The following is a 27,690-nucleotide window of genomic DNA, read 5'->3' as shown; positions in this document are numbered from 1 at the left end:
GACATATTACATAGATCTTTATATAGAATGCATACTCATGTATACACTAGTGCCTATCCCAGGACAGGCGAATTTCCGAGCACAGGCACACAAATGCACATACAGCATGCAGCCACATCTTGGTCATTTTTTAGCAAACCCATCTAACTGACTCTCTAACTGACACCAATGCTAATTGTTGCATTGCTTTCCACAGTGTTAAAATTTTTTGCTTTCTGTGAACCACAGCATGCCAGTAGCTTGTGAGAAAAATCGCACTTGCAGTTTCAAGCACAAGCATAACAGGGGAATTTGGACATTAGGCTAAGACCTGAAAGTGAACATAACTGTTGTAAGTAGAGTTGCCATCTTTTCTGGAAAAAGAAAACCAGCCTTCCTATATATTTAGCTTTTTCCCCTATTAATTACATTGGGATCACCCATCATTTTTACCGGCCAAGCCAGTAAGATACCGGCCAGGTAGCAACCCTAGCTGTAAGTGCAATATTTTTTATAGGGGTTTACACTATCAACTTTGGCACCATAATCCAAAAATGATTAATGGAGATCAGGCCCGCACTGGCAATCTGTGAGTTCTGCGAAATGCCAGAGGGGCTGCTGTAAATTGCCATAGACAGTCACTAATTATTGGGCTGGTGGGGGGCTACTTGGGCCTCTGTGTACTTGGAATGACAGGGCCTATTGTGTCCGGACCTGATGGAGATGTTTTCCCAAATTAAAATTATTCCAACTTAGACTTAAGGTGGCCATACACAGGCCAATAAAAGCTGCAGAAAGACCGAGTATGCATCTTATTGGCCCGTGTGTGAGCCCTCTGACGGGCTTCTCTGATCTATATCTGGCCGAAAGTCGTTCAGATGTCGATTGGGCAGGGTTAAAAATCCCATCGGATCGCGGACGCATCTGTTGGCAGCATTATGATCAGATTGTTGGGCCCTAGGGCCCACGATGGGATCAGCCCAATATCGCCCAGCTCAATGTGGGCATTTGGGGAGAGATCAGCCCCCTTTACTGTATGCATTGTTTCTAAATAGCAAGTACCACTAACATTAGGCTAATTAACTTTCAAAAGTATTGAGTGAGATATCTAAGTTTAATTGGAATGTTGTTGTAATTGCACCATCCCCAGATTAATGTATGGAAATGACCAGTTTTATTTTTGTTTGCTTATCCATATGCCAGTGTTTTGTTATCTTTATGAACCATTTGAAGTTTTTAACCAATGGTGCAGGCACTTTGTGTACTACAGCTGTCTTACTGTGAATGAGCTAACTGCATTTAATAACATGCAAAATAATAACAAGGCCGAGAAACAGCTACCTGTGCCTTGTTTGACATTTCTTTTTTCTGTTATTTATATTATGTTGACAGGGGTTGTTTATCTTTCACATCAGTCAATGCCCCAGTGGAGCTCACAAGCCAAGGTCCCTCTCACATTGACACGACACACAAGGGTCAATATCATCGGAAGCCAATGAATTTGTTTCTATGGTTTTGGCCACCATTTTTATCCTGTGCTTAAACAAGCTGTAAATAATCACCACTGACCCAGATATTTGTTGTACAGAGCTTCTGTAGAAGAAACGCAAGCAGCCAGTGTCTTTTCTAATTGCTGTCCTACATCTCCCAGATCCCACTGTCAGCAAAGTTAGTTGGAAATGGTTTCTTCTGCTGGCAAAACTTTAAGATGGAGACCAGTCGCCTATCAATGATTTGGAAACAATTTTCCTCTTGAAGAATCACCACTTATGGCACTGGTACATCCATTAAAAGGCAACACAGTAATGCTAAACCATGTATAAATAAATACTAGAATAGCAGAGAACTGGGTGAAACCAACGTTAATAAAATGGTTTAAACTTAAAATCACTACTACCTATCAAGCCTACAGAATGCACAAGTGTACAAGCGTCTTTAGGAACAGTATCCGTGTAAAAAGAAAAAGGAGAAAATATTGCCACCAACTCATATGTTAAATGTGACAAGTTGTGTCGGTGAGGAACGGGGGAGGAAGGCTGGCAGCAGCAGGACAGAGGACCCCTGTGTGTGCGTGAGCAAAATGGGGGGGAGACTGGCGCTGACCGTCCCTATGAACAAGCGCCCTTCTGTTCCCACGCAAATCATTCTCACAGGAGCCTATTCATAGCAGAAGTGAATGAGTTAATTGTTGTACTGCACTTTTTGCCCATTAATAAGCTATCTGCGGATTTATCCCGCTGAGTTCATGGGGGCTACACGTCGTTTCTTTGCTGTGGGGTAGCCAGGCAGGGAATGAGTTAAGGGTCGGACGCGCTTGTGTCAGGGGAAGCTGTGAAGATTTCACGGAACCCTCTCCCTGTGGAGCAGGTCACGTGACAATAGGGGGGTTTATCGCGGCACCCTGCAGGTGTGACATGGAAGTCCCCGAGCGCTGGTCTCCAAGGGGTTAATACTTGCTTTCTCCCCACCCTTCCTAAAGGGAATCATACCATTGGATAGGAGGGAGGATTCTCGTATTTTACACTGTGCCCTCCCTCTGGAACCTTCCCTCCTCCTGCAAGTCCCCTCCTCTGCCTGCCTTCCACCTCATTCTCCCCCACCTTTGTGCGCTCCCTTTCCCTCCCCCTTCTCTCCTCCTCCTCCTCCTCCCTTTCGCCCCGGCACAGAATTGTAGGACAGGAGCGGAGGTGACCCAAGGTTTTGGGAAGTCTGTTGTTTGAGGTGAGTATAACCTTAAATGCTCCTCTGTGAGTCTGTGTGACCCCTTCCACTGTAAATTCCGCTGCCCCATCCTTCACTCCATCTCTTCTTGCCTTTCAACGGGAGCGCACCACCCCTACCACCTCTGTTTACCTTCACCCATGATCTCTACTTTGTCCCTTGTCCCGTTCATACGCAAATGGTCACGTGTCGCGAGCTGCAAGAAGCCACCTGCATATGGGCATTGACCATTTGAGCCAAACCAACTACCCGCACGAGCCTATATAAACCCTGCCGCTGCGTAATCACATGCAGTCGTGTGTGTCCTGTAACTATTGTGCTACTTGTCAACGTGTCTGCTACTTTAGTTGGAGCCGCTCCTACAGAGGCTGTTCTTTCACTCTGTGCGTTTGTGTCGCTACAGGGCTGCGGCAGGTGCCAGGCTTGGCGACACTTCGTCCGCTCTTCTGTGGCATGTGAGGGACCCGCAGAGCTGACGCGATGCCAGTAAGTGACACATAATGGTAGGTTGAAGCCCTCGGATGTGGGGTGGTTGCGTGTCAGACCCTAGGCTTATTGTGGGGACTGTCACTGGGTGTTGCAGTTCAGGAACAGCTGCTGGGCCTCCCCATAGATATCATTTTCTTGACACTTTGCTGCTGGAAAGAAATACTGGCAAATCAGCAGTTGCTGCCGTTTTGGTGCAACTTTTGTTGTGACATGTTATGGCTGCTTCATCTGAACAGCACTGGGAAGAACAATTGTCTTTATAAAGTTGGAATTAGAGTCACAGCAAAGCTGCTGCCAGCTGCAGTTCCTCAATGCGTTTAGTCTCCATGTTAGACTGTATGTGCCCACTAAGTACAAAGCTGGCAGTTGCCATTTCTATTCATTTGGGATATTATTGGCAATCCTCACTGGCCAATGCATGCACCACAAGGCATAAAGGGTAACAGTGATATTTTCTAAACTCATAAAAGCAGCTAAATTCCATCAATTGCCAAAATCCCTTAGGAGACCCAGGAATGACAAGCACTGGATGAATAAAATTCCAGGCAGCATTCCCTACTTCCAGTTGGTGTCTTCATGTGGCAAAGCTTTCTGTTGGTCTCACTATACTATAATGCTAGTGGCATACACTGTTTTTACCATGTTGATGTAGATGCCAGTGGAGCCGGTGTAGATGCCAGTGGAGCCAATACTGTCCCTGTCAGTTCTCATATAAGATGGGGTGGTGGGAAGCAGATCATCTTTTTCTCCGCTTGTATAGATATCTATATCTATATATCTATATATGCTGCATGTGCTTCTGGCCAAAGAACCAGAGGTTCGGGATGCACAATTGGTTGCAGGGACATTAAAGGGGTTGTGCACCTTCCAAACACTTTTTATTTAGTTCAGCTTAAACAAAGACTTTTTCCGGTTACTTTCCATCTTTTATTTTTTTTTAACCGCTTTCCCAAAATTGAAGTTTAAAGTTTAAGGTTTTTTGTCTCTAGCGTCTCAGCCTGGCAGCTCAGTGATCCAGGAGCATCTGAACTGTTCCAATTTGCTACATTCGGTTTACACATTAGTTGATACATTTCTCAGCAGTATCTGTGGGGGGAATATTAGCAACTATTGTATCAATTCTAACAGCTGCCTTTAATGATACTCAGGGGTTCTGCTGAGCAGGGACAAATGTATCAACTAAATGTATCAATTTAGAACAGTTACAGAGTCTGTGACCCTCCCCCCTCCCAGAGTTGATTTAGAAGGTGAAAAATGAAACTTTACTCTTCAATATTAGAAAAACGGACACAAATAGAAAATCGGAAAACGTCTTTAATTCTTGTGAACTATCTGAAACAAACTGAACTGAAAAATGTGTTTGAAGGTGAACAACCCCTTTAAGGAGTAATTTGCCCATAATTCCTTATGAAGCCTTTGATTTATGGCTTTAAGGCTCTACTTTGGGCTGCCTTCTATTTAAAGCTCTACAGCTCCTTTTAGCCCTTCTCTTCCTAACCAGGATGGCTCCTTAATCATGAGCAAAGAAAAGCTTCCCTTGTAGTATCTAATACGTTATACAGGCATGACTGTATAAAGCAATAACACACACTGGGAAATCTGACAAGAATGTTGGGCATTTTGGCACCTTTAGTGAGACTCATTATTAGCCTCGCCTTCTCTATTGATTTTCTCCCCAGGAACCAGTGACTAACAATAGGCTACTATTACATTGAAAGAAACTATTTAAGGTGGCAGATGGACCTAAAGGGAGTTACTTTTCTGGTATTGTCACAACATATACAGCAAGGATGAAACAAGAGAGAAGGTGTTTTAGGGTAGTGGTGCATGGGCAGATTTGGGATCTTTTATGCACAACTGTGGGCAACAAATCTTCTTCATTGTCAATAATTGGAATTGGCCGCGGTTTGCCAAACATATTGTCGCCTGCTGCCACGCATAACAAAATCGCGGGCTACAAATTTTCCCATGTGCCACTGTCCTTAAGGTGCATGTTCTTTATACAGTAGTTGTGGGATGCTGATCTCTTTTCTGCATTCCACTTTTCAAGCACACTCAGCAGGAGGCTGCTTAGGAAGTGTTCGGAAAATAGTCAGTTCAAAGGAAAAATCTTTTTTTGGCTGGAAAAAATACATGGGCATTTTTAAAGGGCTGAAATTGAACCTCATAATTAACACATGCACATACCTTAAGTATCCATTTCATCAGGGGCGTAACTACAGTCTTCTGTAACCAATTGGGTTCCTACACTTGTTAGAAAAATCATGATTGCCCAAACTTAAGCTAATTCTTCAGTTACAGCTTCTGCCAAAGGATAGAACAATAGAAATGTCTGAGAATCCATTATCTAAAAGGTGGCCATACATGGCCAAACGAGCGGATCTCCCTCCGATATGCCCACCTTGAGGTGGGCAATATCGGGCAGACCCGATAGTGGGCCCTAGGGCCCAACGATCGGATCCTAGCATTCGCAAACGGGCGGTCGGATCGCGGGACCGCATCAACGAACAGATGCGTCCGCGATCCGACGGGATTTTTAATCCCATCCGATCGAGATCTGGCCGACTTTCGGCCAGATCTCGATCGGGGAAGCCCGTCGCGGGCCCCCATACACGGGCCAATAAGCTGCCGACTTGGTCTGTCGGCAGCTTTTATCGGCCCGTGTATGGCCACCTTATGGGTTCAGCAGTAGCAGTTTTCTGAATTGAGGCAATTGATAATGGCATGGCCAAAGCACAGCTGGAAGATACAAGTCAAAATATCACATGCTACTCTGATTTCCAGTGTAAACATATGGAAATTTGAAGACTGAGGGGCATATTAATACGATTCATCATATGCCGAACCATCATATGCAGTTAATTAAAAAAAAAGTCTTGTTATCAATGAACAATCACACTTATGAAAATAATTGTAATGCAGTGGTTATTGCAGAAAAATATTATTTACTGAATACTTTACTTAATTACCTTTTATGTTTTTTGCTCTGTATTTGGAAGTGAGGCTTAAATAGTCCTTCATATTCAATAAAGGCTCATAATGCTTTGAGGAAAAGGTTCTGAGCTTCACAAATATTTCAGCTAAGTTACTGTATGGTGTAAGACAAGGGTGTCCAAACATTTTGCAACGAGGGCCAGATTTGGTTGGATTCAGCCTGACATTCTTTGAACCATTAACATCATTTAACTAATTTAAACAAGGAAATACATAGCCGTAATATTTGGGCACATTAGTGAAATGATCTGCCACTTGGTCTATACTGCTGCCTGTGTACTGAAGGTGTTAGCAATAGACACATACTGGCACGTAGTGAGGCACCGTTCTCGCATACTTCTTTAGTTTACTGTACTGGCACGTCAGTACGACTATTGACACCTTCAGCCCTAAAGAAGTATGTGAGAGTGGCTTGTCACTACGTGCCAATCTGTGTCTTTTGCTAACACCTTCTGCACACAGGCAGCAGTATATACCAAGTGGCAGATCATTTCACTAATGTGCCCAAATATTACTGCTACAGCTACGCGATTCCTGTTCGCATTGTGGTAGGGGGGCCACATTATTATTAATTTCATGATGGAGGCTGAGGGCGGCTGTAAATTTGAAAATGGGCTGCAATTGGCCCCCGGGCCTGACTTTGGACATGCCTGGTGTAAGAGGTCAAAGCCTGTTAAGGGCCCTGGTATTTTTTGTAATATAACTCATGTAACCCCAGTTGTTCATGTTTATGGGCAAGAAGTAGCAGGCCAGGTATGACCGTGTTCATGCTTGTTGCAGACCCTAGTGGCCAGCTCATGCACATTAGAACCTCATTTTTAAAAGAGGAGTTGCACAGGCTGCCACAAAGTCTAAGTAACGAAGGTCACATGGCGGTACCTTACAAAAAATACCCAGGTTGAACAGACTTTCCTTGTGCTTCTAACATTTTACATGCTATGTATTGTAGACTCTACAGTTCTGTATCTAAAAGCTCGCATTGCCAGAATTTTACATATATAGATTGATTTCTGATCAACGCTGTGGCAAGAAGCAGGCAGTGGATCAAAGAACAGAACTCATGGCTAAATCTTGTGTATCTGATACTTGTGAAATGTTGTCCATCATCTTCTTTCTTGCAGCTAGTGAAGGAGTGTTAGAACTTTGTTCGGAAGGAAAGTATAGCAATTATGAGAGAATAGGTGATGGATTCAATCAGATGTACACAGTCTGATAAAAGCCTGCCTGACCAATACCTGGATGGATGGCCAAATTGGTTGGTAAACATACAGATGTATTAGTGCTTACTTTGCAGCCTAGTAATAGAAAGAAACATGTTACTGTAGAACTAAAGCTTCACAAATAAGTAGATGCTACACATTATGTTTTGGGCTTCTTTACTAGCTCAAGGCCACCACAACCCTTTAGCAGGGAAAATCTGTGCTTGTGAAGATGTCCACTGCATCTCTCCATCTTCTTTTCTGCTGATTCACTGCACACACTCAGGGCTGTTGTCTGTTACCTGAACTTAGGCAACTGACAGAACCACTTTGTACATAATATCAAATCACAATACAAGTATAATGAATAATTCATTCAGAATTGCATTACCTCAGCTAAGAAACCCCTGCATTCTGAATCAAATGTAATAATCAGCCCTTGACAAAAAGTCATTTACTGCTTGATGATTTCCAAAGACCCCTAAGCTTAGCTTTGCAACAGCTGCCCACAGCATAATAAGCATTTGAGTGTCACTGACATGCCAAAGATGGCCTAACAATACTCAACACGGTAAGCTCCTGTGGACAAGTTTGAATGGCAGCACAGTGGCCCCATCTTACCTTTCTTTCCCAGTTCCTAGTCAGTCTTAAACTATGATTTATTATTGCACATTCTAAGTAGAGTCTATTCCCACAATTGTAATGCACATTGTAAATGTGACAGAGGGACCACTGGGAAAGAAAGGTAACATGGTGTTGCAGCACTGCGACTCAAACTTCTTTGGGTCAGTGCAGTTTCTTCCTAACAAGAGTGCAGACCTGGGGAAGAACCCTAGTTATTTTGACAACCTCCAGTAAAAAGGACACTCCTTGTCTTTTAATTCTGTCCTCTGCACTCAACCCATTATCAATATATTTAAGACAGAGACATTTTGTGCATACTGCTACTGAAAAATGCCTTACCCTTTAAACAAAGCAGGGATTGTTTGTCCATAAATTGCAATATATTTAAGCTGGCCAACTACGTCCAAAGTCATCCTATATCTGGCCAGTCCTATGCTCAATTTCATCTGATTCATTAAGAATTCTATTGCTTCATTATACATTTTACAAAGGGACTAAGTTTTACCTGCAACTTACTTGCTGCTTTCAAAGTAAAACTCCCAAACTTGGCTGCCCTTTTATTAGACACCAGTGGGATCACCTGACTATAGCTGGGAAGGGTGGGAGCTACAACATGGAGCTGGTCACTGCTCCTGTATAACTATAACAAACAAGGGAAAGTTTTGCTCACCACTAATTTTTAAAACCATTAGGCGTTTGATCCCACAGAATGCTTGCCTGGCTGGCTGGCACACATGTGTTCCATTGTAATTGTTTATATTTTGACTACTCCTGAGGTATATGCAGTTGTCATGCCTCACTTCTGTTTTTAATAGGCTGTGATATAGGGTGATAGTTTGTACTGCTGCACAGATGTTTCTGTTTTATATTTTCTGGTGCATGATCCTTAATGTATGGGAGGATTGAAGAACATGGGGCGTAGAAACTGGACCCAGTGCATCTGGCACAAACATGCAAAGATGTCTATAAAACATATTGCCTTACGTAACACCTTTATTATTTGTGATGGCTGCCCCCATCTTTTTATTTCAACTCGGTTCAGTTTTACACATCTTTCTCTAAAGATACAGTAGAAGAGACTCAAATAGGCCCTGTATCATCCCCTTCCCTTAATGATGCAATGCTTATGAGTGGTGGAGATGTATATTCTCTCATTCTATACCGTGTCTGTGCCATAGTGCAGTTGTGAAACTGCAACTCCCATAGAAGAGCTGGCTGGGAGTGGGAGCACAAAAGGCTGCTTATGCTTTCTCAGAGCTGCATATTTTGTGTTCTTCATGTAATATGTGTATGCGTGTGAGTCATGTAGCTGTGCCATACGTGCCTGAGGACTTTGTTTCATTCTGCTGATGAACAGGATTGTACTGGGCACTGACTGGGACACAGTGCTCTCTGTTTCTTTATTCTGTAAGGGATGATGTCATCGCCACATGTTCTCTTCTCTTAAAGTCATAGGCACCTTCTGCATAATGGGAGAGAGACATGGCTTGGTAAGGAAGATCATTAATAGGCTTGTGTTACGGGGGGGGGGGTAAATGTGTTTTCTGAACAAATAAAATATGTGGTAGATGTGTGTGTATTACTGAGCAGTGGTGATACAGGGGTGGGATTTTCTTTATTTCCAGATTAGTAACTGTCTCTTTTTTCAGTGAACACCACTGTCAGATTTTGAGTTAGGGTTTTATCATCTGCAGATGTGAATTAACTGAGATCTATTTTTTTCGTCCATCAAGGCGGGACAGAAGAATGCTCACTGTTTATGGCATGATGTAATTTTGGATAGCTGAACCAAAAGCATTGGATTTGTGATTATTTCTTGGTACAGCATAGAGGTGTATGTTGATGTACAAAGTTCCCCATGCAAGACCTAGGGTGCCTGCATTATTCCTCACTATAAAATACAAAGCCTGTGCATGCCTTTGGGTACACATGAAAATTTCTCCACTTGATAAGCAAAGTGTATGTCCCCTGCCTGTTTGTCTCTAGATTGTGTATCTCTGCACTCAGCTGTCTGTCCCTAGATTGATGCAGCTGCCTGTGAAATGAGATCTTTGTCTCTGGACTGTATTCATACCCGTATTGTCTGCAAGCTGAGCTATCTGTGCTGTGTTGTTCCTGTCACTCTTTGAATTGGAATTTATGGTCATTGAGTTAAAACTGTCTACCAATTTATTAGATTAGCCTTTTGCCAATTTCATATCCCCCCATTCTGCCATTTAAAGGCAAAATATAGCCCCGTTTTTTACATGAATTTAAATGTATTTTTTCACATTGACATACCTGATTCCACATATTGTAAGAAAACAATGATAGGCTAGGACAAACCCCCCCCCCCCTTTCATTAGGCTCATCATGAAGTGATGCATTTTGGGACTTGAAGTGTCTCTGCTTTCCAGAGAATCCACTTCCATCAGAATCCATTACTTCAAGATGGAACAATGTAAGGGAGGAGTTGCATTACACTGTGAGCTGTGGGGGATGTTAAATGGTTCAATTAATACAGCATACAGTCTGTGAAATCCGGTATGTTTGTTTAAGAAAAAAAAATACAGTTATATTTATTTTTGTTTGATAGTATTTATGCACCTTTTTTACATAAGCCCAACTGAATTTGCTCATGCTAAAACATCTGACCCGGTCAAAAGTAGTAGTTTTCTGTTAACGTGCCATACACAGGCCAATGACAGCTGCCAACACAGTCCTTTTGGACCAAGTTGGCAGCGTATTGGACCTCGTATAGAGCCTGCCCAACTGATATCTGGCCATAAATCAGGTTTGATATTTGATGAGGACCGCCTCTGTGTGTTGATGTAGTTGTCAACAGGACAACAGGCCTGTAGTCTCCTCTGTATTTGGCCCAGTGTGTGGGCAAGTGTATGGCCAGTCAAACTATGCCCTGCTTCAACTTTTGTGCCACAAAGGGAGGTCGGCATTAATAGTAATTATAAACATTTTACAAATAGTGTTGTTACAAGGGCACATTTCATGAAGCCATTATATCAATATTTCATTCACTTATGTTAATGACATATGGCAAATGAACTGCCTATCTCTGTCGTTTTATGTTCTGGGAAAACTGTATTTATTTTTGGTTGATTTATGTTAATAGAATTTATGTTCATTGAATTACTATTGATCATGGGTGGTCCGTCTCAGGATTTGGGACCTCCTTTGAATGTTAGTGGAATATATGTCCTTATGGCTATGCAGGAATAGTCAATCCAAAGTGTGGCTTTTTATACAGATTTTAGTTTAGAGTTAATATTAAAACTTTACTAAATGAATCTCAGAGTTTGCACATTTTTTTCTCAGAAATTACATCAAATTTCTTGCTATTATAGAAAATGGGATTCATCCTAATGGATGCTCATATATGGCAAAACTGTGTGACTGCCATTATTATGTACGTTTCACAGAGGTTACAACAAATGTCTTTGTTTCAGTTGCCTGTGTACTTAGGTGTCTGTTGTCATAGTCTGTGTGTGGTTCAGTAAAGTTTGTAGGCTGAAGTTTCTATTTGTGGATACATTACATTTGTGACCAAAGAACCTGGAAACAACTCTTAATTACAGATTCCATCTATGAATAGTCTGTCTCAAGTCTCAAGGTATGTTTATGGGCTGGTGTACTTGCACTGGGGAATCTGCCTCTAATTCTTCATGTCACGGTATCTATATGTCTATCTTGGACTGGTATGTCTGGTTTCAGATGTTTTTAGACAAGGGATATTTGTGTCTCAAGTGAGGAATCTCAAGAGCAACTTCTTTGAGGAATGCAATGTCTTCACTACAGTAGAGATATCACTTTCCCTATATTCTTTGCTGCCAGATTTTCCTTAGTACTCATTACATTTAATGTATTTGCATTGGAATATAGCTGGTATGTGTAGTGATGTTAGTGTAATTTGAGATTGTTCTTGTATTCTGAGCTATTTCTCCTGCAACATGTTGCATATCACTCTTCCTGAATGGGTTCCTCATTTAACTTCATTGTCAGCTTTGACTGGTCTAATCTAATCATAATAATTTTATAGGTTGGTGGAATTCATGTTACAAGTAATTTCAATGTAGCTTTCAGAGTTCATAGTAATCTGTTATAATAATAATAGGGAATAAGCCTATGTCGTGCTGCACACATGACATGGAGAAACAATTATTATGAAACATATACAGTAGAACCCCCATTTTAAAGATTCTAAGTTTTTTAATGGGGAACAGAAAAAATAGTGGAAAATCCAGGGAAATGTATTATGCATAAAATATAGGTGGGCCCATGAAAAAAAAATGTCAACTGAGGGGAAACTTTACATCAGGGGATGTAAAATTTAGGTTTCCCTGTACATGCATGATCAAGTTTAGGAATTACAAAAAACTTTTTGCGGTTGTTTATCTTCTTACAAAGCCAGCAATACTTTTTTTTTAAATTTTCTTCTGTCAATTTGTCATTTTGAACTCCTTTGGTATGGGTTTCCATTTCTAGTGACATGATTGCAAGTAATTAGAAATTGTCTGTATCTGCACTTTGGAGCCCATTTTCATTTTTCATAGAATTCTGTCTCTTTGTTTTCCTAATTGATTTAGAAATGCAGGACATGCAGTGGCTACAAACTGAAGTGCAGACTGTAGAGGGTACTCTAAATAGCTGGTGTAGGTACAACATTGCCATTATTTTGTCTGTTTTGTTTTAGGAGTAGATGGTGTAAGATAAACAGCTTCTCAGAATAGTCTCATGTGTGCGATCAAATGTTTCTTGGAATGTTTTTGTTTCAAGTTTTCTCAGGTGTAGAGTACACAATGGAGTTTGTGAGGCCCTGTGCTATTGCTTCATGTGCACAAAGGATACAGGTTATAAGTCAACCTGTTTACTGGTAGAATTAAGCCATAGAGGCAAAGATAAAGTCATACAAATCTTTGTTTCATATGATTTTGGACCTTGTCGGGCTTGTCCTGACATTTTTTTGTGCCATGGTAATCGACAGTTTAGTCAATCAGACAGGTTAGAAGATTTATATTGGCTAACAATAATATCTCTGCATGTATTGCCTATTTGACAATATCAATGGGTGACTGCCACTAGTATTTGACGGGCATAAAGTTTGTACAACTGCTGTCTGTCAATTAATGGGCAGAACATCATCTGATTTGTTCTTTGTACTACTTTATTTCATCTGAATGGTTAGTGGCAGGTCGGGAGACTGCGTTTGTTGGACATAATGATATATCTGCACATCTATGACCAGCTTAACACATGGTCATTCAAACACTAGCCTAAACAGCAGTTAATTTTCGCTTTAATAAATGTTTGTTGTTCCGGAAATACTTTTAGTAGTAGCGTGTATTTGGAGTAGAGCTGCATCAAATCAACTTTTTTGGATTTAGCCAAATACAGATTTGGACGAAAATAAGGATTTGGACGAATAATGAACTGAAAATGAAAATGCACTGAAGAAAATCGGAAATTTCTGTAGTTACATGATTTTAAGGGTTCAGATTAAGACTGGCACTTGGATTCAGAAAAATTTAAATCCTGCCTAAAAAGACTGGTCATATCCCCAAATCCTGAACTAAATCTGTTATTTAGTGCATCTCTACTTTGAAGGACCTGGGCAAATGTTGGAGTCTGTAAAGGGGTTTAACCTAAAACATCTCTAGAGGACAGAAGATTTTCTCTGGCATTTATCCAATTGCAAAGGTTTGTCAGAATTATTTTCCATTATGTGCAGATACATACAGTACACTAAGGATGTCATAATAAGTGCTGTTTGAGAGTTCCCATGTACAGCAACACTATACAATGCAGTGTTTGCCCTGTGTCCTCCACCTAACTTTTCAAACTGCTCTATGTTTCATCTTTGATGATGTCATGACATTATCTTAAAGGGGCAGACTCCCTTCCAACAGTGCAATAATTACGGCTTGCGATGAGCATACCTTTTGCCTATTGTTTTAATATATAAAATATGTTTTTTGTTATTGTTTGAGCTAAACAGGGTAAAAAGTGAAAATGAAGCATTAGAATGAGTCTGCGTCAGAGACAATTCACTTCTCAATTAGGTGAAAGTACCTGCCAGTGGAGATTTTCTGGTTCTTTCTGACAGGAGTGTGTACCTCAGAAACGTCCATGTGCCATTAGCCAATAAAATGTGTTACTAAAGCTGATTATTAATGAGTTCCATATATCACTAAAGATTATTTATGTACGAGTGCTTTTACAAGGCATTATCCTCATTATTGTAGTTACTACACTGTAATTGCGGTGTTTCGCTTCTGTCTCTCCTTAGGCACAGCTGGCTCAGGCTTTGTACGATAATGCTGCTGAAAGTCCAGAAGAACTGAGTTTCCGCCGTGGCGATGTGATGCTAGTTCTGGAGCGGAACGATCCATCCCTTGGTGGTTGGTGGCGTTGTTCTCTGAGGGGGCAGCAAGGGATTGCTCCTGGAAATCGTCTTCAACTTATCCCTGAGACGCCACAACAGGAAAGCGAGTATCAGGCTCCCCGCTTTCTGGGTGTCAATGTGGATGCTGGAAAACTACAAAAATATGAAAAGGGAGCACAAGAAAAAAGGGAGGAACCTAAAAATGAAGAGGAGCCTGAGAATCAAACTGGAGCTGAGGTGAGTTATATAGATTTAATTGGATGCCATCAAGAAATAGGACAATGGACAGAGAATGTAATTAGATTGATATTCTCCATTCTTCTTTTTAGGTATACCAAGTCCCTTCTATTGCCCGTCTTCGTCTCTCTGGCCAACCTGCCAATGCTCAGGATGACATTTATAACTCACCACGTCTAGTTGGGTCGTGCATAGAGCAGCCATTGGAGGTGAGATCATCAGAACATTCATGCACACGCCCACATTTATCTTCACAACATATTTAGACTATACACAGAGTTGCATTTTTTCTACAACCTAGCAAATATTAAGTTCTCTTGACCTTACATCAAGGGGCAGATTTATTTAGGGTCGAACTGAAAATTCAAATTTTTTTATGGTCAGAACTCTCAAATTCGAATTCTGAATTATACAAACTCAATTCAAGTTTTAATTTCGAGATTTATCATAAACTGGCCCTTAAAGAACTAAAATTTGTCTATTCGCCACCTGAAACCTGCCAAGTTCCTATACAAGTCCAGGGACCAAATTGGACATGTTAGTAACCTTCCTGACATTCGAGTTTTTATCAGAGAAAAAACTTCAATGAGTTAGAGTTTTTGAGTTGGTAAAATTTGTCCGAGTTTTAAATATTCAATTTTTTTTAATAAATAACCCCCCCAGTCGAATTTCGAGTGTATTTGAAAGTTTTAAAAAAAAACTCACATGAATTCGACCTTTAATAAATGTGCCTCCCCGTGTTTTGCACTACCTTTATTCACACACTGCTACCACTCATATTTAATCATCATATAGTGTGGCATGGATTCTTTACAAGACCAAGTCTCAATATGATTGTGGCCTCAAGGTTCAATTCCACCTCCTCTTGATGTTGATTGATATCTTATTTTTTTTTAGTAACCATTTGTTTTTATTTAACTATAGGTTTATGATACTCCTTCTGCACTAAGGAAAGATCCACTTTCAACATTAGACACGTATGATAGCCCTGCATTGAGGGTAAAGGCTGCAGATTCAGCTGCTCAGGTGCCTGAGGAGATTCCAGAAGATATTTATGATGTTCCTCCTACATTTAACAAATCACCTTCCGATGATGAGGAAGATGAGGGTGTATATTCTATGCCATCTAACCTAAAGCGGGTATCAGGGCTCCAAAATCTGTATGAAGCTCCTGAAGATATTCTCAGCTCAGGACACCTCCCTGAAATCCTTCCGCCACCACCAGCTCAGCGCCTCTCAGTATGCAGCACTGGCAGTACCCGTTCAGCAGATTCTGCTGGAAGCAGAGAGTCAAATATACCACCGCTATCTATATGGGAACCTCGTAATGATGGCACCTGCACAATGGAAGGCTTGAGGATGTTACATCAAGAACTGCAAGTATCTATTGCCCCTGTACTTGCTGGGGCAGAAAAGAGTGCAGAACCAGGAGGTCAAGAGGACTCAGGGACAACTAAGAAAGTTTTAGGGGCTCTGAGGGATTTTCTTGTCATGGCACATGTTGCTGGGCTTCGTTCTTGTCAGGCCTCAGATCCAGCTTTACATAGGGAACTTTCAGTGCATCTGGACCAATTGGAAAATGCAGCTAGAGAACTTTTAGACAAAGGCAGTGAAAGGCCACTGATCCAGCTCATTCAAGAGCACAGCAATTGCTTTGTAAGACTAGTTAGTGCCAATGCTGGCCTTCTTTTTCCAAGACCAAGACTTTCATCCAGTGAGAGTCTATCCCGACGTCCTCTTCCTGCATTGCCTACAGCCTCTCCTGCCATCCAACGAAAAGGCAGCATCCAGGACCGTCCTTTACCACCACCCCCAACTCTTCAACATGTAGCAAGTGACCCTTCAGACGATATCCACAGCGAATATGAGAGGATACAGTGTAGAGACAATCATTATGTACATCTGCAGGTGAGCGGCATGTAACTGCTCTTTTTACACGTGTCACAGCATCAGGCATGCACTGAATTTTTTATCTGTAATTCAACTTTTTATAAAAGAAATATCTATCCAAAGAATGAATTTTTAAGAAATATATTTTGAAAGAGTTTCCAATATAGTTAGTATAGATTTCCAATTATTTGTAAATGCTATTGAAAGAATATTTTAGCTGTCTTGTACAATCCCCTCCTTTGCCTGACCACTCATACCACTAAAACATTAAAGGGGCCCATTTACAAAGCATGAGCAAACTGGGGAATTAAGTGGGCAGTAGCCATGTTTTTTTTAGCCACAATGCAATGTTCACCCTGAATTCCAGCTACATAGCAGGCAGACACTAAATAGCGTGCACTGTCATTTGTAAATATTGTTGACCAATGTGAACACAAATTAGCATCAATTTTGGTAAATTGATTGCAAGTTGCATACATACATTTTACTACATTTGTGTGAATACATGTGGTTTCAATAACGGCTTTAACTTGCAGTTTACTGAATGAAAGTCAGTTGTGCGTGTAGATTTAACCTGCTAAGGGAACCCTAGAATCATTGGCAGGTCATTGGCAAGTATTCAAATATGCCCCTTACTTTGCATCTGCATGATAATCACCAGGATGGGCTGAACAGTTGCATTGCTGTTTACAGTAAGATGCTACAGTGTGTTTACTTGCAGGTGTCACAATAGTGTCAATTGTTAGTCAACTCTCCTCCACCCAAGACTCCAGTTCCCACAAAGCCTTGCATAGTCTGTGATTAAAGGGGTTGTAAACTTTAAGTTAACTTTTAGTAAAATGTAGAGAGTGATATTCTGAGACAATTTGCAATTGGTTTTCATTTTTTATTATTTGTGGTGTTTGAGTTATTAAGCTTTTTATTCATATGTGCAGAGCATGTGTTTTTAGTGGGATCCATTTGAAAGCTGGAAAGAGACAGAAGAAGAAGGTGAATAATTAAAAAAACTATAGAAAACAAATAATGACACCAATTGAAAAGCTGCTTAGAATTTTATAACATACTAAAAGTGAAGTATTCACTTCATCATCTGATGATGCACCATGTGCTAGATGACATGGGGCATCAGTAGGTAAAAGATTCAACCCAGCCTGGGCCACCATACAAGCACAGATACCTGTTAATATCTTATCCTGTCTCTCCTGTTTGGAGAGGCTAAGCCAATTGCTCCAATTGTTTTGTATTTCTTTGGGAAAGATAACAAATAACAGTTTTTCTAGAGCACAAACATTGGAATTGCATAATCATGCCAAAATATATTTAGCGTGGGAGACAAAACATCCCCTTTGCCTTCTACTAGGATGTAGTTTCCAGGCAATATTTTTGGTTCTATAGGTTGTTCACGTATAATATTAATTTCTGTTTTCCACCCTATTGCATTGGCCATTGTTGTAGGTCTGCTTCTAATTTTTTATTAATTAATTGGGTGAAGGCTTCTACTACTGCAGCGCAAATAGTAGGGGGGAGGGATTGCAAACACTGCTTGCCCAGTTGAGGTTTAATAGGTGAGTCATTTTCCCATTTACGCTGACAATGTTGAGCAATTACACCAAATATTTCCAGGATCTGCCATAAATAGGATCACTTAACTGCATCTAAGGCATTGTTGACATTCTTTACCTTTGAGTTAACCTTCGGTATGATGCAGAGAGTGGTATCCTGAAACAACATGGAATAGGCTTTCATTTTTTATTATTTGTGGTTTTTAAATTATTTAGCTTTTTATTCAGGGCCTTTCCAGCTTGCAGTTTCAGCAGTCTGGTTGCTAGGGTCAAAATTACCTTTGCAACCTTGCATTGATTTGAATAAAAGACTGGAATATAAATGGGAGAGGGCCTGAATAAATATGAGTAATAAAAAGTAGCAATAACAAAGTTGACGCTTTTCAGAATATTTGTTTTTTTACATGGGGTCAGTGACCCCATTTGAAGGCTGGAAAGAATCAGAAGCAAGAATTAGCCATTCTATAACACTAAATATACTAAAAATTTACTTTAAGGTGAACCACCCCTTAAAGGGGAACTAACGTCTAAAATATAATAATGCTAGAAATGCTGTATTTTGTATACTAAACATAAACATGAGCTTACTGTACCAGAAGCCTAATTAAACAAATGATTTATGTTTTCAAAGTTGGCCACATGGGGCTGTCATCTTGTAACTTTGTTAAACATCTTTGTGAGATCAAGTCTGGGCTTCAGTGGGGAGGTTAAAGGAGAACTAAAGCCTAACTAAAGAAGTAGCTAGAAATGTTGTACATTATGTTTTGGGCTTCTGTACCAGTCCAAGGCAACCACAGCCCTTTAGCAGTAAAGATCTGTCTCCAAAGATGTCCCAGTAGCTCCTCATCTTCTTTTCTGCTGATTCACTGCACATGCTCTGTGCTGCTGTCACTAACTGAGCTTAGGGACCCACTCACAATATACAGTACACATAGAATAGAAATGTCACAATATAAGACTGATTAGTAATTAATACAGATAATTACTACATGGCAGCACAGAAACCAGTGCAATTAGCATCAGAATTTAATAATCAGCCCTGTAGCATCATCTTATATTACAGGTCAATCTGATTTTCTGCTGGATAATTTGTGACAACCCCTAAGCTTAGCTTCTCAACAGCTGCTTAGAGCCCGCTGAGCATATGAGTGTCACAGACACTTTCCAAGATGGTGACCCCCTGTGACAAGTTTGATATTCTGAATCATTGTTGCTATTGACAAGCTGAAACTTTAGGCTGGTGCAATAGGTTCATTATATAAAATATGTAATTTTTAGGCATATTCATTTTTAGGGTTAAGTTGTCCTTTAAGCTTAGGGATAGTCATAAATTATCAAAACAGCAGAAGTCTTATATCTACCATAGAAGCTGATACAGCAAGACTGCTTAATAATCAGAATACACAGACTGCACTGGGTCTGCGGCACAAATTTCTACAAAGTCGCCGGCTGCTCTACAGGGAAACAAACAAAGCTGCTCGAGTGCTGGGAAGTCCTTCCCCTTCTGTTTGAAAGTATAATCGCTTCCCTGCAGATCTGTTAAGGTGGCCATACACTATAAGATCCACTCGTTTAAGCAAGGCCGACAAACGAGTGGATCTTAACCCAATATGCCCACTAACGGCTGGATGATATCGGGTGAATCCGAACGGTCGTCCGGGGGGCAGAACGATTGGATTACAATGCTGCGAATGGGCGCCGACCGGTCACAGGACCGCATTAACCATCCCGGATCGTAGAAAAAAAATCAAACTTGACCAAACAATATAAGGACCCATATAGAGCCCCGACACGTGGGCAAATAAGCTGCCAAATCGGTCTAAAGGACCAATATCGGCATCTTTAATCTACACGTGTATTGTCACCTTCAAGGACCGTCTGAAGTTTCCTATCTGCAACTGTCAGAGCAAATAAAACAAAGGGGAATTTCACTGCATACAGTCAGGTTTATTATAAAAATGGTACACATTTTTTAATTTCTTTCTATCTTTTGAAGATAGATTTCTTTTTCATTAAAGAAAGTAAAAATGGGATTTTATTTTTTTGCCTTTACATGCCCTCTTAGAGGGACCAGACCCAAAACAGTTTTCTTATGTGGTTGATTTTCCAGAAATGGAGGCACTTTGGTCTTTACCTTTGTTTGGATTATTGCCAAGAAGCCTTCTAGTCAGTGTTTTAATGTCAGCTATAAGTGGGGAGATTGGCTGCATATCCTATTGTCAATTCCAATTGAATCCCAGACAGGGACTCTGGGAGTGAGTCATAATTTAAAGGGAAAGTGTTCTTTGGAAATAAATGGCTCTTAAAATAGATTAAAGATTATGGATAGGTTTACAAGCAGTAAAAATGTAATAAGACCAATTATATTGCCTTTTTACATTTTACTGCCTCCTTTTCCCTTGGGCTGTGTATAAAATGTGGATTGAGTTTTAAAATGTCAACTCTGAAGAATGAGTTTTCTCTTTAAAAAAAAAAAAAAAGCTACAGTACATTTCACACTCTTATATCGTTCCTACAGTATATGAAAGAGTATTGTGTAGCTTCAAATACATATAAAGATCCAGTGGTTTGTGTACTGAGGTCACCAGATAGGCATATCCTTGTTCAACCTGGCCATCCACATCCAGGGCCAAATCAGGCTTCCAATTGTTAGCCAGCCATTGTTTTTTATTTAGACACAAGAAGGGCTTGATACGTCAAACAACTTGTGTTAGGGACTTTCTCCACGTATCACCAAATAAAAAGCAAGCTTGTTTATGTATATTGCCTTTGCTGAGGGAAGCCATGCTATTGTGCACTTTTATGTTTTTATTGAAATTATGAAACTGTTCAAAAATTTTTTTTTAAAGATTGCCTTATTACAGTAATATAAAACGTGGCGCTTGCTGTTTCCCTTGTGGCTATTGTTGTCTGTACATGCTTTTCCAGTAGTAAAGTGATATATACTGAAGAGACAGGTTTTTTTATACTATTACTACCTACTCTGAGCTATTATTTGTTTAAAAAATCCTGACTCTTGATGTAGCTCAGCACACTTCTCCCATTCCAGGTTCTGACTCTGTATAAGTGGTGCCATGTAGAATAGTGTTGTTTATACATTAGAGATGGGTTGTGATGGACAGGAAAAATGCACATTTTCATAACGTGTGAAGTACTTACTGCCTGACTAAGCAACGTGCTGCAAACAAATGTGCATGGCAGTTCTAATTTAGTGTCAGTAATCAGCATGGGGAAAGAGATGTGCCCTCTTGAGGTTGGTTTCTTAGCACTATGCCACAGCTCTGAGCCAAATAACAAGCTTTTACAAATGCGGCATATTTGTATGTAGCAATAACAGTGACTGGCTCTTAAAGGACAGAGTACTTCAGTGAACCTGGCACAAGATGGCTGAAATTACAATCAATGCTGTGGGGAACCCTGAATGTCCAGTATAAGCAGCTATACTTAAAGGGATACTGTCATGGGGATACAAAATGTTTTTCAAAACTCATCAGTTAATAGTGCTGCTCCAGCAGAATTCTGCACTGAAATCAGTTTCTCAAAAGAGCAAACAATTGTTTATATTTAATTTTGAAATCTGACACAGGGCTAGACATATTGTCAGTTTCCCAGCTGCCTCCAGTCATGTGGCGTGTGCTCTGATAAACTTCAATTGTACTGCAAGTTGGAGTGATATTACCCCCTCCCTTTCCTACAAAAAAAGCCTAACAACAGAACAATGGGAAGGTAACCAGATAGCAGCTCCCTAAAACAAGTTAACACCTCTCTGGTAGAGAGACAGCACTCGATAGTAAAATCCAGGTCCCACTGTGACACATTCAGTTACAATGAGTAGGAGAACAATAGTCTGTATGAAAGCAGTTCCATAGTGCAGCACTGGCTCTTTCTGAAAGCACATGTCCAGACAAAATGACCTGAGATGGCTGCCTACACACCAATACTACAACTAATAAAATACACTTGCTGGTTCGGGAATGAAATTTGATATTGTTTGCAGAGTAAACAGTGTAATTTAGAAAAAAAAAACTACATCATAAAAATCATGACAGAATTCCCCAGTATGTCCATTTGGCTCATGGGCCGATTGGTCAGAATAGCATGCAGCTCTGCCCATGATTGGTTGCTGCCACTTAATGGTTAGCTGGGAGAAAGTCAGATTTGTTCATCAGAACTGTAGAAAGCAAGTACAGACTTCAGCATAAGCCTTATAATGCACAAACCCTTATACAGTAACATTGCACTGTTCTCAATATCCAACCAATATTAACTAATCTCCTAACATTTTTTTTAAGGGTTCCATTACTGCTCAGAATATATCAAAGCGCAAAGACAGACAAAAAGATACGGGTCAAGGCAGCACCCTGGAGGAGAGAGAGGTGAGAACAGATTCTTACTGGTTCATGCTTCTTAAAAGAAATCTTGTTAGCAAGTACTAAACATCTGAAGCTGTATATAAACTGAAATCAATATAATTTATACTTTATTTACAAAAATAGGTTATATAAAGCTTTATGTTACCTTTACGTCTATATCCTTCTAGAATATAACTTAAACGGGTTTGGGTCCTTTGCTTTTACCATTGTTACCTCTAGTGATAGGACCAACAACCCACCAGCTGTTGCCCATATATCCCTGCCGCTCCTCTCTCTTTGGAATACATTCCAAAGCTCACCAGGGCAGCATTTCATATAAAGTGATCCCTATGAAAATCCAGAGCACCAGCTGGAAATGTAATGGGAGCCAATCACTGTGCCACCCCTATTCAGTTTCCCAAGCACACAGCTTCAATAAGCAGAGTGCCTTGTATCTGCCTTCCAGGCAGACACTACGAGACACACCCATGTATTACGGTAACCACTTTTTTTTAATATCTGCCTTCCAGGCAGCTGTCTTTGGCATTAGTGCTGCTGTTTGAAAGGAGGACATAGTGTAGAGTTAACCATTTAGAATGCTTAAAATTTAGTTGTAACAGGAACAGTCTAATCTTTCCTACAATTTTTTTTTTTTTACCAGACATACTTGATTTGCCAGGTTAACTGGAAATCACGATAGGCTTCCTCTAACAGTCCATTTCCCCAACCCTCTGGGAATGTGAACATAGGCTTTCAGCTAAACAGTTCTACCCAAAATTTCTTAGTTTTAAAGGGACAGTAACATCAAAAAATTATGAAAAAGTGTTTCAAAGTAATAAAAATATAATGCAGTGTTGCCCTGCACTAGTAAAACTGATATGTTTGCTTCAGAAACACTATTATTGTTTTTATAAATAAGCTGCTGTGCAGCAATGGGGACAGCCATTCAAAGGAGAAAAGGCTCAGGCTACACAGAAGATAAGCTCTGTAGAACATAATGGTGTTATCCACTATTTAACCTTGCCATATAGCCTTTTTTCGATTTCCACCATTGCTACACAGCAGCTTGTTTATATGAACTATAGTAGTGTTTCTGAAGCAAACAGATCAGTTTTACCAGTGCATGGCAACACTACATGATATTTTTCATTATTTTAAAACACTTTAATTTTTTGGTGTTACTGTTCCTTTAAAAGCCATGGCTCACAAAGCATTTTCTTCATTACATTTTTGCTGCAATCCACCCCATCTCTGCACAAGCAGGCTGATGCAGCGTCTGTCAAGCACAGTGACGTAGGGGCAGAAGAAAGTGAATAGGTGTTATCCTCCCTGTGTAGGTAAACTTGAGAAAATGTCTAGTCTGAAATGGCTATTGCTTTCACTTGCCTATTACTTATAGTGCAGTGGAGAAGAATGTGCAGCCTCTGTATGTGAATGTCCTCCATCCAAGTGTCCTTTATTATAGTAAGCATGTGCCCCCCCAAGAGACTTTTATGGTACCCAATGCCCAAAAATTCCATGGGCTTCTTTGTATGACATCATGTTTTAGTACACATTGGCCCCCAAATGTGAAATAGTGGATAATTTGGATCACAGCATTTCAAATCTTGATTGTGTAATAAAAGCACATTTGTCCAGGTGTAATAACTCACAGTAGCCAATAAGATGCTTGTTTTCAAACAGCTGAACAGTAAATGCTACTTGTTTGCTGCAGCAGCAGCAAAAGTAGAATGATGGATCATATATTACTATGCCCTAATGAACATAAGTTTGATGAAATAACTCTCTGTTCCTAGACTAGGAAGATCTAAGATCTGATAAAAACTTGGTTTACTACCAGGCCCGGACTTGAAATCTGTGGGTTCTGGCAAATGCCAGAGGGGCTGCAATAAGGTGCCATAGAAAATCAGTATTTAGTGGGCTGGTGAGGGTTGTCTGGGCCTCTGTGTGGGCTGATTTGGCCTCTGTGTACCTGTAAGGCCAGGACCTGGACTACCTAGGTACAAATTTAACCAGGATTAATAAATGAGCCACCATGAGCATTGTAAATAGATAGTTGCATTTAGTTTACATTCTGCTCTGGGAAGCATTTAAGGAAAACTATACCCCCCAAACAATGTAGGTCTCTATAAAAAGACATTGCATAAAACAGCTCATGTGTAAAACCATGCTTCATGTAAAAAAATCATTTTCATAATAATATACTTTAGTAGTATGTGCCATTGGGTTATCCTAAATAGAAAATGCCATTTTATAAAATAAGCCCTCCCCCTGGGATCGTATGATTCACAGTGCACACAAACAAATCAAACCATACATGTTTGGTCACATGAGCCAATTAACAGACAGAGTTGTGTCTTTTGCTTCAACACTTCTTCCTGTTACACTTAGAGTTGTAGTATTTCTGGTCAGGTGATCTCTGAGACCATCACAAAATGGTGGTTCAAGGCAAGAGATGTAAAAGAGCAATATTTACTTATATATATATATATATATATATATATATATATATATATATATATATATATATATATATATATATATATATATATATATATATATATATACAAATTCATTAGGTTTAAGCACTCCCATGCGAATATCCATCAGACCCAGGTGCTATTCCTCGCCAATAGTATAGATTTGCTTGAATATAGGAATGCACACTGGGATTTAAATAAAATCTTCTTTATTTATTCCAACGTTTAAAAGAAACAGGTCAACGTTTCGGTCCCCTGCTTGGACCTTTATCAAGACCCAGATCTACATTTAAAATCACTATAAATAGGTAAAAACATATCAATTAACCAATCAGTGTACAGCCTCACTCTGAAGCGTGACATCATTGTACGGATGATCATTTCAATTGTTATTCAACCGTCTTATCTAGCAAATATAGCAACAAAGTGTAAGAGGACCACATAATTGTAACTTTGTATCACATCATTATCTTATCTTTGACTAAGGAAACATGAAAAGGAACAATGTTCATTTAACCCATATGGTGACAGAGTGTTCAATTTTTTTATCCAAAAGACTTCTCTTTTTAATAATTCTTTTGATCTATCACCGCCCCTGCGTAGTGGTGGTATGTGATCAATTGCTATATATTTAAATGTAGGAAGTCTATGGCCCTTTTCCAAAAAATGTTTGGCCACCGGTTTCAATGTCTTACCATCTCTAAAGGCTACACTAATTGCGGACCTATGTCCATCCATCCTCAGTCTCAATGTTTGATCTGTTTTCCCTATGTATGAGAGGCCACACGGACATGTTACCATATATATCACGTGTGTTGTGGTGCATGTGATGTGATGTCTTATAAGGAATCTTTTCCCAGTATGAGGATGTAAAAAACTCACACCAGGATTCATGTGTCTGCACGAAGTACAACTAGGGCATCGGAAACATCCTGGTTTGTTCTCTGGTAGCCAAGAGGTGGTTATTTTCTGATAGCAAGTTAGAGGATCATTTTTTACTAGGATATCCTTTAAATTAACCCCTCTCTTAAAACCAACCATTGGCGGGTTAGGGATTTTAGTGGATAAATTCCTGTCTGATTTTACAATATTCCAGTTCCGTTTAATACTATTGCAAATTGCCTTAGAGGCATCATTATAGGTAGTGCTGAAGACGATATCTGGAGCTATTCTACGGGTACTCCTTGGGTTATTTACCCTATCTTTAGCTTTAATTAGTGCTTGTTCAAGTACTCCTACCGGGTATCCCTTCTGTCTAAATCTTACCCAATTCTCATCAATCTGTCTATTCCTTGCATCACTTTCTGTATTATTCCTCAATACCCTACAGAACTGTGAAATCGGTATTGACCGTTTAGTGGCTGGAGGGTGATAACTGTTGTAATGTAATAAGACATTTTTGTCAGTCTTCTTACGGTATAAAGTATAGCCCAAACGGCTTCCTTTACGGAATATTTGAACATCGAGGAAGTTCACAAATTGATCATGTACTGTAAATGTAAATTTCACAGGGGTAGGTAGCCCATTAAGGTATTTAACCATCTCATGGAATTCATTCAGGGAGCCACACCATACCATCAGCATATCGTCAATAAAGCGTTTAAGAAACAAAATTTTTTTACCAAAATTCTGTAAAATTTGATGAGTTTCAAATTGGTGCATATATAAATTTGCGTATGCTGGTGCCATGGCCGCTCCCATCGCCGTCCCGGCAATCTGTATATATCTGCAATATATATATACATACACACACACACATACACCAGTTACTTAAGTATTCATTTTGGGGGTAAAGTTTTGCTTTAAACAAGGTGCTAAATCAAGATGTTCACTTCCTTCTATTTTAGGTGGACCCTTTTCCTGAAGCGTCTGAAGAGGACCGTCACTTGCTTCACTTCTACGCCACTCAGAGCCATAGCCATCTACAGACATTGTTGTCCTGCGTAGGAACCTTCCTAGGAAGTGCCAGCTCACAGCCCCCTCGTGTCTTTGTGGGGCATGGGAAGCAGTTAGTGATTGCAGCACACAAGCTGGTGTTCATTGGTGATACACTGGGCAGATTGCTTAGCTGCCCTCAACTTCAGACACGATTAGCAGGAGAAGGTGCAGCATTGTGCCAGGCACTGAAAGACGTGGTACTGGCAACAAAGGAGGCAGCTACTCTGTACCCAGCCCCTGCTGCACTCAAAGCAATGGCAGGTACCGTCTCAGTGCTCTGTACCTGTGCCCACAGCTTTACACACTTACTGCAACACCTGGCTACATAGACTCAAATGACACAGGATCTTGGCTTCTATTGATGGCCTGCTGACAAGTGCCGCAGAACAGAACTTGCCTCTGCACATCAGATGCTGTACCACAAGCCTGCTAGGCTTTTTTTTCTTTTTTCTAAACAAGTTATTTATTTTCTATTATAAAAGGTTGTTACACTGTGATACCTAAATAAATACTGTAAAGTTTAGCATGATAATCATGCTGCAGATAAAAAAAACAGCATTTCATTGGCCTCCTCCTTTTATATTTACACATGTACCTGATGGTGCAAGATTTAAAATCATTTGTGCCCAAAATATGTATATGGCAGGGCCTCTTCGTGTTTACTTTGCAGTGGGCAAAACTATCAGCTCCTTTTACTAATCATCAAAAGTTACTGTATGTAGAGTTAATAAGCCCACGTGCTCAGACTTGGTCACATTCTTCTTTGCACATCTATCTCTTAAAGGGGTGGTTCACCTTTCACTTAACTTTTAGTATGTTGTAGAATGGTCAATTCTAAGCAACTTTACA

At 40.1% G+C, this 27,690-nt stretch overlaps 1 protein-coding gene across 4 annotated transcripts; it reads left to right on the top strand.

Moving 5' to 3' along the window:
* The first annotated feature begins 2,486 nt into the window (after positions 1-2,486).
* Positions 2,487-27,690, top strand: efs.L (embryonal Fyn-associated substrate L homeolog). Of its 4 annotated transcripts, none has more exons than XM_018248466.2 (7): positions 2,538-2,700; positions 3,104-3,186; positions 14,287-14,619; positions 14,712-14,828; positions 15,544-16,527; positions 22,364-22,447; positions 26,751-27,685. In XM_018248466.2, exons 2-7 carry the CDS (start codon positions 3,181-3,183, stop codon positions 27,168-27,170), a joined length of 1,944 nt encoding a protein of 647 aa, XP_018103955.1. In that variant the 5' UTR covers positions 2,538-2,700; positions 3,104-3,180; the 3' UTR covers positions 27,171-27,685.

The sequence above is a fragment of the Xenopus laevis genome, chromosome 1L, assembly GCF_017654675.1.
Source record: "Xenopus laevis strain J_2021 chromosome 1L, Xenopus_laevis_v10.1, whole genome shotgun sequence".
NCBI classification, from domain to species: Eukaryota; Metazoa; Chordata; class Amphibia; order Anura; family Pipidae; genus Xenopus; species Xenopus laevis.
The sequence above is the reverse complement of the archived record's forward strand: the minus strand, read 5'-3'. Positions and strand labels throughout refer to the sequence as shown.

Coding starts and splice junctions, on each gene's coding strand:
- efs.L (XM_018248466.2), top strand. Junction 16,528..22,363: donor ATCATTATGTACATCTGCAG/GTGAGCGGCATG, acceptor ATTTTTTTTAAG/GGTTCCATTACTGCTCAGAA. Junction 22,448..26,750: donor GCACCCTGGAGGAGAGAGAG/GTGAGAACAGAT, acceptor CTTCTATTTTAG/GTGGACCCTTTTCCTGAAGC.